At 36.7% G+C, this 14,874-nt stretch overlaps 3 protein-coding genes across 3 annotated transcripts; all 3 read left to right on the top strand.

Annotated features, from left to right (window-relative positions):
- Positions 1-487: 487 nt before the first annotated feature.
- On the top strand, positions 488-3,158 carry LOC111206328. Its single transcript, XM_048766876.1, has 6 exons — positions 488-548; positions 668-711; positions 985-1,146; positions 1,783-1,950; positions 2,097-2,150; positions 2,512-3,158. The coding sequence occupies exons 1-6, from the start codon at positions 488-490 to the stop codon at positions 2,722-2,724; spliced, it is 702 nt and encodes a 233-aa protein (XP_048622833.1). The 3' UTR covers positions 2,725-3,158.
- Positions 3,159-4,235: 1,077 nt separating this feature from the next.
- Positions 4,236-4,877, top strand: LOC125591689. The gene has a single exon (XM_048766325.1). It carries the CDS (start codon positions 4,236-4,238, stop codon positions 4,875-4,877), a length of 642 nt encoding a protein of 213 aa, XP_048622282.1.
- Positions 4,878-11,849: 6,972 nt separating this feature from the next.
- On the top strand, positions 11,850-14,475 carry LOC106362428 (lipase-like). Its single transcript, XM_013802321.3, has 8 exons — positions 11,850-12,386; positions 12,554-12,648; positions 12,714-12,817; positions 12,914-13,014; positions 13,100-13,203; positions 13,289-13,726; positions 13,922-14,053; positions 14,130-14,475. The coding sequence occupies exons 1-8, from the start codon at positions 12,144-12,146 to the stop codon at positions 14,305-14,307; spliced, it is 1,395 nt and encodes a 464-aa protein (XP_013657775.2). The 5' UTR covers positions 11,850-12,143; the 3' UTR covers positions 14,308-14,475.
- The last annotated feature ends 399 nt before the right edge of the window (positions 14,476-14,874 follow it).

Genomic DNA, 14,874 nt, shown 5'->3' with positions numbered 1-14,874 from the left:
ACAAAGCCAACCTGATTTCTCTGAACAATATCAGGAGTTAAATCCTGCAGTCTAGAGGCGATGATCTTGGAAATCACTTTGTATACGGTGTTACACAAGGAAATAGGCCGAAAATCTGAGAGTTTATCCGCCCCCGGAACTTTTGGTATCAATGAAATGACTGTGGCATTAACTTGACGAGGCAACACTGATGTAGTAAAGAAACTTTTGACAGCAGAGATGACGTCTTTACCAACCAAATCCCATGCTGATGTGAAAAACTCAACAGAAAAACCATCGGGCCCTGGAGCTTTATTTTTAGGCAAAGAGAAAAGCGTTGATCGAATTTCCTCATCAGTAGGGATTGCCGAAAGCTTGACACTAGCAGAGGCCTCACATCTAAAAGGATGTAATTGCTGAATCTGATCCACCGTCATCGGAGTAACTGAACCATTCTCTACACCCAAAAGATCAGAATAAAACTGCACCACCATGTCTTTTAAGATACATGGGTCATAAATCTTGGAGCCCTCCTCTGTCTGAAGATAGTGAATTACATTCCTGCAGAGGTTCGCTTTTACAGACTTATGAAAAACCCTTGTGTTGGCATCTCCCTCACTTAGCCAACGGACCCTCGACTTTTGCTTGAAAAAAGACTCCTCTGCTGCTGAAAAAAATAACCATGCAGATCTCGCTGCCTCTTCTTCCGCAAATAACTCTGAAGTAGGCGAGGTAAGGACTGAATGCTGCACTGCCTGCAGATGAGAGAAAGCTTCTTTTGTTCTTGCAGTAATATTACTGAAGCATCTTCGGTTTAAAGCTTTGCAGAGTTCTGACGGTGACATCATAGATTGCGTTTTATTACATCACCAGCCAGCATTTGATCATCCCAGATTAAGAGGGCATAAGCCACTGGTGCACATTCATATGTTTAAATCTTAATTACAGTCATTAGACACGTTAATGAAAAACTAATTTATCTGTGTGATTGGTTGGTTACTGAAGGATCCCCCTGAGAGGCCAAGAGGGCATAATAAGAGGAGAGGACTGAGACCAAAGAGCTTCCAGTTATGGAGAATGGAGGGAGGGGCATGTCCTGAGGAACAGTCCCTATCAGAAGAACAAAAGAAGAGGACATTCTCAGAGCAAACTCTGTTTCTAGTTTTGGCAAGAAACTCAAACATTTCAAAAGAGATACTAGCAGCAATGGCCATGAAGTAAGCTTATCTATTTTGGTCGAGTAGCAAAGTCTAAAGAAAAATATTTATTCTGCCTGGTTTATAAATTTAAAATTTAACTTCTTACTTGTTTGGAAATGTAAGATGTTGAAATCAATTGAATTTTATCTTTTACTATCTTTGGTAAGAAGAAAATGTGGTCGAGGAATTTGGAAAGTGTTTTCGGTTTCATTCCTTTTAATCATTCTTTAGCAGTTTCATTTTTTTAGATTTGTAGAAAAATAGAAGAATAGACAAGCCTGTCGAAAAAAAAGAAAAAGAAAAAGAGAGTATTGTATTACACTACAAAAAAAAATTATTTTGATTAATGATTAATCCTTTTGTACACTATGCTTCTTAGTTTTTAGATTGGGAAAACACAAACTCTTAAAGCTCTGTCATGGTTCTACTAAATCTATTTCATTTGAATGACATAAGCTGCATAGTCAGGAAATAACATAACTATAATCTCACGTTATTAATATGCAAAACTGTCGTAAAAAAAATGCAAAACAAGCATCGGCATTGGAAAAAGGATTACACTAAATAATGGTTGATTTGTGGTAATTAATTACTTTGGTTGTAGCATGCAGTGGGATACTTGAGCGGAGAAAAATACTACTATGGAGCAAAAGCAAGTATAAATGTGTGGGCCCCGCAGGTGCAGAATCAATACGAGTTTAGTTTATCTCAGATTTGGATTATCTCTGGTTCCTTTGGTAATGATCTCAACACCATTGAAGCTGGCTGGCAGGTGATTTGTTTTTAATGGTTCTATTTAGAAATCATATTTTCACCAATATAGTAGACCAATAGGTTAGTTTTTAATTCACCAATTTATACTCTTCTAGATGAAAAAATATATCAGCTGCTAATTGTACATAATTTATCTGCCATTAGGTGAGTCCGGAGCTCTATGGAGATAATTACCCAAGATTCTTTACTTACTGGACTGTAAGTAATTCCAATGCTAAACATTATAAATAATAATCCCTCTGTTCTTTAATATTACATATTCTAGGAAAAAAATTTGTTTTAAAAAGATCCATTTTTTTACATTTTCAAGACATGTTTTATTAACTAATTGCAAATTTCAAAAAACTTAATTGCACTTACTGAATTGTTATTGGCTTAAAATTATGAAACAAAGATAAACACAAAAAAATATGCAAATTTAATGTGTTTTATTAAAATACGTGAAAAATCTAGAATATGTAACATTAAAAAATAGAAGGAGTATGTGTTATAGTGTATTATATACTGCATATAAGTTTAAGTCTATAACTACTTAGCTCATATGTTTATTTGGAGACAGAACGATGCATATCAAGCAACAGGCTGCTACAATCTCTTGTGTTCTGGTTTTGTCCAAACCAACAGTCAGGTTGCGATTGGAGCTGCAATCTCTCCCTCCTCTTCATTCAAGGGTGGACAATTCGATATTACTCTCCTAATTTGGAAGGTACAATTGCGATATTACCCTTCTAACCACACTTTAATTGCAACGTTCATTCATTCGTTGATTTAAAATTGCAATTTTTTAAAATTTTTGGATAAAATAAAACCAATGTACTGCATTTTAATTAGAAGTTGCTCTTTTCTTTCTCCTTTATATCATTTTTTCAAAAAAGAAGAGAAGTCTACTTGAGTATCATACCACTTATTACATACACTCTTTACTTTTGTTAGAAGTTATTAATCTTTTTCGTTTTTGATACATTTGTCCCCAAATAACTCAAAATACTTACTACGCAATCCTAGGGCATGGCTCATGAGTTATCAAAAAAAATAGTACTATCTTTTTTTTTCTAGCCTCACACGTGTCATAATAATTAAAGGCATGTTTTCGCATTTAAGTGACAACACGCAGATTAAAACCCTATATTCTTTACTTTGTGGTGCATCATGTAATTTTTAAGTTTTAAAAACCATAGACTACTATAAATTTATATGGACTACACATTAAAAGTAAGAAATTCTTGGGTTCACCCCCTAGGTGAACCTCTAGATTCACCAACCAATAGTGTTTGAGTATTTGATATTTGATATCTTTTAAAAAAGGAAACAAAATTGAATTTCCAAATAAGATTATATTTTTGAAATAAAACAATAAAAATACATAAAAATAGTTACAAAAAATAAATAAATAAATATTGATAAACTTTTAGCAAAATACTAAATCCTATACCCTAAATCCTAAACTCCAAACTCTAAATTATAAACCTTAAATCTTGGATAAACCGTAAACCATTAGAAAATTTTAAATTCTAAATCATACATTAAAAACTAAATCTTAATAACACTAAACCCTAAACCCTAATCACTAAACCCTAAACCCTTGGATAAACCCTGAACCCTTGGATAAATCATAAACTCTAAATCAAAAATATTTAAAATTAAACCCTAGAGTTTATGATTTATCCAAGGGTTCAGAGTTTACCCAAGGGTTTAGGGTTTACCCAAGGGTTTAGGGTTTACCCAAGGGTTTAGGGTTTAGTGATTAGGATTTAGGGTTTAGTGTTAGTAAAATTTAGTTTTTAATGTATGATTTAGGGTTTAAGATTTTCCAACGGTTTAGAGTTTATCCAAAGTTTAAGGTTTAACGTTTAGGGTTTAGGGTTTAGGATTTAGGGTATAGGGTTTAGTATTTTGCTGAAGATTTAACAATATTAATTAATTTATTTTTTGTAGCTATTTTTATGTATTTTTATTATTTTATTTTAAAAATATAATCTAATTTGGATATTCAATTTTATTTCCTTTTTTAAAAGATATCAAATATCAAATACTCAAACACTATTGGTTGGTGAATCTAAAGGTTCACCCTAGGGGGTGAACCCAAGAATTTCTCTTAAAAGTATATTTAAGAATTAGCTATGTTTTTTTAATATTTCAAAACATAGGGTTAACACTTGTTTAATTGTTAAAACTATTTTTCAGGATCCAAAGCATGGGAACTGGTGGTTGGAGTTCGGGTCAGGTATTCTAGTCGGATATTGGCCTTCGTTCTTGTTCACACACCTGAAGGAGCACGCGAGCATGGTCCAATACGGTGGTGAAGTTGTGAATTCAAGTCCATTTGGGACTCACACTTCGACACAAATGGGGAGTGGACATTTTGCAGAGGAAGGCTTCACAAAATCTTCTTATTTCAGAAACATCCAAGTAGTTGATTGGGACAATAATTTGGTCTCTTCTCCAAACCTCCAAGTACTCGCGAATCATCCAAATTGTTACGATATTCAAGGTGGATCTAATAAAGCATGGTGTAGTTATTTTTATTATGGAGGACCTGGCAAGAATCATCCAAATTGTTACGATATTCAAGGTGGATCTCGATCCTCTCCCACTCTCTCACCCCCCCTTCATCAAAAAACCCTTACTCTGTCTGCTCTTTCTTCTTACCCCTCAGAAATTACAAAACCTGCAACTACCACTCGATCCTCAGGAGTTGCAGGCCCTGACTCTTTTACTCCTAACCACACTATCCTTACATCACCTGCACCCTCTTCTAACCTCTCAAAAACTTCTAATCTTGCAACTACCACTCTTTCTTCAGGAGTTGCAGGTCCTGATTCTACTCTCCCTAACCATATTCCCCAAATTTCTGATCCTAACCTTTCATGTCCTTTTTCCATTGGTTCTCTCCACTCTAATGGGGGACCAAATTTTTCTTCCTAATGAGTGTAAAACTCTTTTTTTGGAATGTCCGAGGTTTAAATGATTCGGAAAAGCATCGGCCTTTTGTCAGCTGGCTTAATAGTCAACATGTTTATTTTGGAGCTTTATTAGAAACACATATCAAAGAACTTACCCTGCCCCATATCATGTCCTCCATCTGTCCAAGATGGAACTATGCTTCCAACAACCAAGATGATGATGATGGAAGGGTGATCCTCATTTGGCGAGACCCACTGTCAGTCTCGATCATTTCCCAATCTCGGCAATCAGTTACTTGTGAAATCAAAATCCCGGGTCTTCCAGCCTTCATTTACACTGCTGTTTATGCTGCTAATACGAGCCAGGAGCGGACAAACCTCTAGGCTGAGCTAACCCATCTTCATTATGTCTTCGACCTCGACTCTAAGCCTTGGATGATGGGAGGTGACTTTAATCAGATCATTCACTCTACAGAGCAGTCCGTACCCTTTGATTACAACAACTCTTCTGACATGTACCAATTCAGAGATACTCTTTTGCAAGTGGGGTTGTTTGACTCAAGATTTCAAGGGCCCAGTTTCTCCTGGTCAAATAAACAGCATGCACTCCCCATTGCTAAGAAACTTGACAGGATGCTCCTCAACTATGCATCTATTCAGTCCTTCCCTCATGCTACTTCCTTCTTCCAAGCCCTTATGATATCTGATCACTCCCCCTGTCTCACTGACTTAGCCTTCCCCTTACCCAAAGCTGGAACCCAACCTTTTAAGTTCCTTAACTATCTCACCAAACACACAAATTTTCACCAAGTGGTTCAGGATGCGTGGATTCAGGCTGGAAGTTTGTGCATGGACCTTGCAAGTTTGTGCTGGAAACTAAAAAACATAAAGAGGGACCTCAGAACCTTAAACAAAGAAAATTTTTCAAATATTCAAGAGAGGGTTAAGGAAGCTTACCGTTTGCTTCAAATTTTGCAGGTTCAATCACTAGACTCTCCATCGGCAGAGACATTCCTTCAAGAGTCTATCTTAAGTAAAAAATGGCACTTCCTGCGACAGATTAAGGAAAGTTACTTCAAACAGAAGTCAAGAATTAACTGGTTAAGCATAGGAGATCAAAATACTACCTTCTTTCAAAGGATGTGTCAGGCGAGAGCAAGCTACAATGCGATCCGGTCGTTCTTATTGGCTTCGGGAGAAATTATTGTTGACCCACTTGAGATGAGTCACCTTGTTGTAGGCCATTTCAAGTCAGTGCTAGGTCCTGAAGGTTCAGTTCTGAGGCGTCAATTCACCCCTCTCGCTTGGTTTCACTCGCTTACTCCTTTCAGATGCTCGGTGGCTCAGCAGAATCAGATGATAGTGCTCCCAACTTCAGAAGAGATAACCAGAATTATGTTCAAGTTAAACCCCAATAAGGCGCCAGGGCCAGATGGTCTCTCTTCTGGTTTCTTCAAGGCTGCTTGGGGTATTTTGGGAGAGGAAGTTGTTGGTTCTATTCATCAATTCTTTCACTCGTCATTCCTGCCAGCTACTGCAAACTCCACGATCCTAACCTTAGTCCCAAAGTTCCCCGGAGCCTCCTGTATCATTGACTACAGGCCAATCGCGTGCCTCAATACCCTCTATAAAGTGATCTCACGGTTGCTTGTCTCTCGACTGAAACCTATTTTGCAGGGTCTCATTGTACCAAATCAAACATCATTTGTCAAAGATAGGCTTTTAGTTGAGAATACAGTTCTTGCAAGTGAGCTAGTCAACGGTTACCATAAGAACAAGGCCCCAAAGCGAATTACCTTGAAGGTAGATATTGCTAAAGCGTTTGATACTTTATCTTGGGACTTCCTCTTCTCTTGTTTAGATGCGCTGCAACTTCCTCCACGGTTCACCAGTTGGCTAAAAGCTTGCATCTGCACTACGAGTTTCACTGTGGGTTATAATGGAACAGTCAATAGCTATTTTAAGGGTAAGAGAGGCTTGAGACAAGGTGATCCTCTGTCTCCGTACCTATTTGTGATTGCTATGAACAGCTTATCCTTGATGCTTAACAAAGTTGCGGAGGAGGGGAAGCTCTCTTATCATCAAAACTGTCACCAAACAAAGCTCACACATCTCTCATTTGCTGATGATTTGTTGATTTTTATTGATGGATCAATAGAATCAGTGCAGACTGTGCTGAAGACCCTACATGAGTTTGAGCAGCGTTCGGGTTTGGCGGTAAGTTTCCAAAAAACTAGTTTCTTTGCATCAGGGTTGTCTGAAGAAGAAATTGCGACAATTCAAGCCTCAACTGGTATGTCGTGTGCCTCACTTCCAATGCGGTATCTTGGAGTCCCTCTCTCTTCGAAAAAGCTGTCTCTCCATAGCTGCCAGCCCCTGATCCAACAAGTTAAAGCAAAATTCAGTTCATGGACAGTTAAAACGTTGTCTTTTGCAGGTCGGCTTCTACTTATAAAGACAGTAATTTCAGGGATCACTACCTTTTGGTGCTCGTCTTTCATTCTTCCAATGGCTTGTGTTAAAGTTATTAACTCAATGTGTGGAGCTTTTGTTTGGACTGGAGGAATAGAGGGGAATCATTCAGCTCGGGTATCGTGGGATAAAGTTACAAACACTAAGGAGCAGGGTGGACTGGGAATTCGAGACTTGGCTACTTGGAACAAAGCGTGCATCCTAAAGCTTGTTTGGCTGCTTTTCTTCAGAGAAAACTCAGTGTGGGTTTCCTGGTTTAAGGAGGTCATCTTACGGGGGTCAATAAGCAACTACTGGACAGTCAAGCAAAACTCAAAATTTTCGTGGCTAGCAAATAAACTTATCAAAGCAAGGGATATGATTTTTCCGCTAATTAAATGTAGAGTTGGGAATGGTCTCACCATCAGGTTCTGGAATGATAATTGGTCTCCTTTTGGCAGCATCTACTCTTTCTTGAATGCAAGATCGTCTCGTCTAGGGATTCCGCAAAGAGCCACACTGGCCTCATTGTCTGATAATGGAAACTGGACCCTCCCGCCTGCTAGAACAGAGAACAAGATTGAGCTTCAAGCATATTTAACAACACTGGTGCTAACGGAAGAAGAAGATTGTTATGAATGGGAAATTGCGGGTAGAACAAGTAATGCTTTCTCTACTGGTGAAGTGTATACTTACTTAAGAGGGAGCATCGCAACTGTGAATTGGTCTCATCTGGTCTGGTCGTCGTTTGGAATCCCAAGACAAAGCTTCTTAACATGGCTGGTGATGCTTGATAGATGCCCAACTAAGGATAGAATGATAAGCTGGGGACTTGATGTTTCACCGACATGTCTCCTCTGTAACTCTCAGCCAGAATCCAGAAACCATATGTTCTTCGACTGCCCCTTCGCTTGTGTGATATGGTCTGCGATTGCCTCCCGAAGAAGACTCCATGCATTGCAAAACTGGGAAGCGACAGTACTTCAGTTGATGCAATTAACTGGTACCAAACAGAGTAAGCGTCTTACCCTTCTCTGTTGGCAGTCTACCATCTACTTCATCTGGCGTGAGCGTAATGATCGCCTCCACCGTGCCATCTTTAGATCACCAGAATTAATCATTCGAGGGATGGACAGGCTAATCAGAAACAGGATTCAGAGTATAAGAGTTGAAAACCCTCGATCATCTAGTGCTATGATGCAAGACTGGCTGGGATCAAACTGATTGAATCGGGACTGACTGTAAACGTCTCTCCGTTACGGAAGATGATCGTGCTCTCCACTTGGGCCAGTAATGGGCCAAAATGCTTTTAACTCAACTTTCACCTTATGGGTTATGGGTTAAGTTCTAATGATAGTGTTCACTTATAAAAACTCTATTGGGTCTGTTGACCATGATACACTAGCCATCTTGGTTTGTAACATTTTATTTCTTTTCTGCAATTTAAATTGAAAGCCTTTTTTACAAAAAAAAAAAAAAAAAAAATCCTAAATGCTCTTAAAAGTAAAATATAGTTAGGTTTTATAGGGATTTATATCTGGTCATAATTAGTCAGGGCCTCTTTCATCATTTTTTAACGCTTTTTATCATGTTCATTTATGTGTAAATGTATAAACTTATATTGGAGGAAATGTAGAATATATCGAAATTATTTGTTAACTGAAGCAAATACTATTATTCAAGTGATTTTACGTAACCAAACTGTTGTATATCTTGTATATATTACTTGATAAGCAAAACAAAAAAAAAAGGAGTTTTATTCTGTGAAAATTTACATGTTATGTCTGCCGTCCATATATATATTAGTTTTATATATGATCTCGATCTCTCGAACCTCCATCATCACACCTACACATCGATTTGAAATACACGCCATACTTTGTTTTCGAACAACACACAAACCATACTTCGCGATGAAAACAAGAAAAAAAAAAGAAAGAGACAATTGATATATGTGTAATTTATGAAAAAACTATACATACACCCATGCAACGCGGAAAGGGAGAGCGTGACTGTGCAGATTAGATCTATTTGTGAAGATTTCATGTTTTGGCTGTTTCAACGGACTTTCACCTGATTCTTGTTGAAAATTTAGTTAGGCAATTTAAGCTAAAACAATTTTATTAGGCAAAACAACAATTCACGATGATGTCTCTTGATTCTGGTCAGTTTTCCAAAATATTAATAATTAATGATTATTATTGAAATTGTCATTTCTGTGTTTGCATGTTTAGTTAATTATTAGTCAGCAAACCGACTGTCATATGCTGTCCAAACCCAGGGCTGGCCCTGGGAATTTGGAAGTCCAAGACCATTTAGTAAAGATTTTAAAATTTTGGGGACCTAAAATATTTTATTTTAAATTGAGGACCTATTTACATATAAAAAATTTCAAAAATTTTGGGGGTCCAAAGTGAATGTTTCATTGGGCTTGGCCCAGGGTCGGCCCTGTCCAAACCCGAACTTAAATTCTACGAACAGTCCAGTCACCTTGAACTCTTCTATAAATTATTCTCATATTATTGAGAAATCAATAAAAAAAGGTCTGGATATTGAGAAGCCTCTTTCTGTATGTTATCTTAAACTTGTTATAAATTAGTAAATTTGATGCATGTCATGAAATCGGCAAGGATGGTAATTCACAGCAACTGATTCATTATCCAGTTCCTATTATGAGAAAGAGAGATCACGTTTGACTTTCAGGATTACAGTTGGATTACTTGCCAATTATTAGTTTTTCACCAATTCTGGATTTTCAAGATTGTGAAATTTTGTTTTGACCATATACTCATATATATTGATACTTCTCACCCTAAAGAGATACGCCTGATTCTGAGTTATACTGTGCACTTAGAATAACAAGGCAGAGAAACAAAAAGGGAAGGGGGGGGGAAACTTAATGTTCACAGCACGTTATCTCCACACATAAATCAATGTGTATCATAAAGCATCGGTTAACGACCAACTTCAATGAGTTTTGCCACTAGAATATTATCTACTTCGTATTTTATTTAGACACAGTTAAAGATTCGCATTATTCTACTTCGCTGTAAATTGGAGATAGCTAGCTAACCTAGTGGAATCGACAAAACTTCAATGCTCTTGACTGGTGGTACCGTATAATAGGTTACAATAAGAAAGTTCATAACAAGTGGAAGTCCTCCACGGTCGCATAACTTTATTTTGAATCTCCTAAGAACATCTACGATGGGAGTTATTAAGGGAATCCTTACCGGGTGTGGAGTCTACTTTCTTAGAGTTTGTGCAAAAAAAAAATCCTTAAAATCCTTTGATAATGATTGATCCTTATACTGTTCTCGGATCCCATTGACTACGTGGCGGCCCGTGAATAGTCATCTTTTTTTTTTTTTTTTAAAATCCAAAATATCCAAGATTAATCCGAAATGCCTTTGTGCTAAAGACTCCAATGAATCTCACCATTGCGGATGATCTAATTTTATTGCGCGAACATGATTGTATCTTGCCGGAAAAGGAAAGAAAAGTTGGATATTATTATTACATACTACTTTTTGCTGAACGAATTAAATACTACTTTTATTTTCCGTGTTATTATTGCGAATATTGAGTTCTTTAAAAAAGAACCTACAAGCCATGTGCATTAGGGGGTGTTAAAAAAAAAGCCATGTGCATTAGTTCCTCAATAAATTCCACATTATACAGAACAAAACCTTATCTAACGCCAACAGAGTCCACAATTATACTTAACCTCCACAGGAGGCTACCTTCTTTTCTATTAAAAGCTTTTTCCCATTCTCCACATCAAACGCATAAAACACCAAAACACCTAAATAAATAAACATCATTTGGTGACTAAAGGCATCCATAACCCTACTTCATTTTCTATTTTAAAATAGATTAAAAGTGATCATGGAGTAAAAAATACTTTAATTCTACTATATTTTTTACCTCGTAATGAAGTTTATTTCATAAACCGAATAATCTGTTTTTTGTTTATTCATTATTCCATTATGGAGCGAGAAATGAATTAAGGTTATAACATTTTTACTTCATATTCTCTTTTATTCCATTTTAGAGATAATAGAATTTTACATTTATAGCGTTTATTAACAGTAGTCATATACATTGATGAGAGTGATTGTTTCATAATGTTATCCTTTTTCCTACTTAAAAGCTGTGGATATGTGATTAAATGTGAAACTTTTCTCACCCACAGGATTTAATTTCTAATTTTAGAAAGCTATAGTAAACTAAATTACCGCTTAAGCCTTAAACAGATGATACGTTATACATAGTTAACCGGATAAGGTTACACATCAAAGCAGAAGAAGCAGTTGGGAAATTATTAACCAACCTTCCAGCGCCGATCCAGCGAACTTCGCCGTTTGTCTTAACCAATCACAATTCACCAAAATAATAATGGTAATTAAAGCTGAGAATTTAATTTTATTACATATTTATTCTCAAAAAAACTATAGTGGGCCTTGAAATTACAATATTGCGGAAACTAGGAGAGGTCAAGACTCATATACAGATGGCGCGGTTGAGCTAAAAGAACTGAAAATTTGAAAGAACAAAAATCATATTCTATTGTTTGTATTGTCAGTAAATCATAATTTATTGTTTTGTAATGAAAATAAATAGTTGTTTGGTGAGAGGTGGGCAGATACAAGTGGATGACAAAGAATTTTCCAGAAAAAAAATTGTTCAATAAGAGAGAGAGAGACGACGCCACTTTCTCGGGAATATTCAAAGTTTTCTCATTTGATTTCTGGGTCCAAAGGATCATTCTTTCAATGTTCTTTTGAAGAAAGCTCACGAGGGTCTCTGTTTTTTATTCGTGTCTTGAGAGAAGAAGATGATGAAGTTGTGGATGGTGACTTCTCTTGAACTCGCTGAGCTCTTCGTGAGCGCTATGGTGCATTTGCTTTACGCGTTCTATATATTCAGCACCGCCGTCGCCGGAGATATATCTAAGAACGTTAATGATTACTTGTTCAAGTCAAATGTGGATGTCAACGACTACGATCAAAGTCAAAGCAATGTCGAAGGTCTGCCTCCTATTGTATTGGTTCATGGGATCTTTGGTTTTGGCAAAGGGGTAATAATGCAAAAACTCAAACTTTATTTCTTTTAATTAATTTATTTATTTTTGAATGAATGTTAAATTTATTCCATTCAAAACGTTTTTACAAGGAATGCAGCTCTAATTCTTTTAATTTATTTTATTAGATTCTTGGTTTTGAGGTTTGATCTTGTTGTGATCAGAGATTAGGAGGCTTATCATACTTTGCTGGTGCTGAGAAGAAAGATGAGAGGGTTCTTGTTCCTGATTTGGGATCCTTAACAAGCATCTATGATAGGTATGAGATCTTGATTTATATTTGATTTCTTATGCACATTTATTGATGATGACAATGGCTTCCAGGGCAAGGGAGTTATTCTATTACCTAAAAGGAGGAAGAGTTGATTTTGGAGAAGAGCATAGTGAAGCTTGTGGACATTCTCGGTTTGGTAGAGACTACAGAAAAGGTTAGGTTTTGATCTGAAACTTTCATTTTTTGTATTATTAATCCAAATGAAATGTATTATCTGACTTTGGCGTGTGTGTGTGTGTGTGTGTTTTAGGGCAATACCCTGAATGGGATGAGGATCATCCTATTCATTTTGTGGGGCATTCAGCTGGTGCGCAAGTCATACGTGTGTTGCAGCAAATGCTTGCAGATAAGGTTTGACGTTGAAGAATGTCTTCTTGGTTTCAAAAGCTCTGTTTAATGATTGATGCTAACACATGTCTCAAACTGTTATGGTTAGGCTTTTGAAGGGTTTGATGAAACTAATGAGAATTGGGTTCTGAGTGTGACATCATTGTCCGGAGCATTCAATGGTACTACCAGGACTTACTTAGATGGCATGAGGTCAGTTTCTACCTTTTGAGATAATTGTTTGATCTTGGAATCAAATGTGTATTCTCATCTCAAAATCTTGTTGTTACTATTACAGGACAGAAGATGGAATAGGCATGAAGCCAATATCTCTCTTGCAGCTATGTCGTATAGGCGTGATAATGTATGATTGGTTGGACATCTCATGGCTAAAGACTTACTACAGTTTTGGGTTCGATCACTTCAACATGTCTTGGAAGAAAACTGGGTTGAGAGGTTTAGTTGATTGCCTTGTGGGAAACACAGGTCCTTTTGCTACTGGTGATTGGGTCTTACCTGATCTAACGATCCAAGGCTCCACAAGTCTCAACTCCAATCTCCAGACGTTCCCAAACACTTACTACTTCAGCTATGCGACTAAGCGCACCCGCAGAATCATGGGCATGACTATTCCTTCAGGTGTTCTTGGCATCCACCCTATGCTCTTCCTCCGCGTCTTTCAGATGAGCCAATGGAGGTTCCCGCAAGATGTTTCTCCTCCCTATAAAGGCTACAGGTAAAAATACAACAAGACTCAAAAATGATTCAAACTTTAACATTCATTCTTGAAGTTCTTGATCAATCCTCTGTTTTCCTCTGTTTTTCCTCTGTTTTGCTCTGTTTTCCTGTGTTTTCCTCTGTTTTCGCTTTGCTTAAACACTGCAAAGTAGATAAACTGTTCTAAGAGAAGATAAAATGTTTCGATATGAAGGGATGAGGAATGGCAAGAGAACGATGGGGCAATGAACACAATATCAATGACGCATCCGAGGCTACCAGTGGAGCATCCAAGCCGGTTCATAAGAAGCGACTCTGAGTGCCAAACGTTACAACCTGGAATATGGTGAGCTAGTCATATTATAACATGTTACATAATACAGTGGAAATTGAATGGGAACCTTTTGTTTTGGTTATTTCAGGTACTATAAGATAGTGGAAGCAGATCACATAACGTTCATAGTGAATAGAGAGAGAGCTGGAGTGCAGTTTGATCTAATATACGACAGTATCTTCCAACGTTGCAGGAAACATGTTTTTAGAAAGATTCCTCAGACTCTTCCTAATCAATCTCCTCGTGCACCTCGCTCTCCTCGTTGATAGCCTAAAAATAGCAGCTTTGACTACATTGACGTTGAGCTTTAATTCTTTAGCAATTCATTAAATATTAGATATATATCCATTTTTCTTATTCTCTCTTGTTTTTCTATACTAGTGTAAACATATACATTTCAATTAAATTTTATAAATGCATCAGATTTTTTTCTACCTGTCTTTTATTCGTGTCAAATGATGATAATCTACTGTATAAAGTCTATGGTTAGGAATTCAAAATGCGTTTACTATAAACTCTCCTTTTATATTATTTATTTGTTGTGATTAAGTCAAGGGCTTTGGATCAAATAGTTACCACTAGGTGCGTTTTTTTTGTGTGTTACTGAACAAAGACTATGTATACTCGCTTTAAAATGATTTTAAAGAACAACAATTGTGTGAAGGTTGCGTTACATTCTTTGCTTTTTATATCACATTAAAACTAGGTGATTTGCCCGCACTTGCGGACCTAATAATCTTACAAATATTTATAAATAGATATATTATAAATTTTTTATATAGGATAAAGTTTTTTTATTTTAATAAAATATATTTTATTACATAAAATAAATT

Source organism: Brassica napus, chromosome C8 (genome assembly GCF_020379485.1).
Source record: "Brassica napus cultivar Da-Ae chromosome C8, Da-Ae, whole genome shotgun sequence".
Lineage (NCBI taxonomy): Eukaryota > Viridiplantae > Streptophyta > Magnoliopsida > Brassicales > Brassicaceae > Brassica > Brassica napus.
The sequence above is the reverse complement of the archived record's forward strand: the minus strand, read 5'-3'. Positions and strand labels throughout refer to the sequence as shown.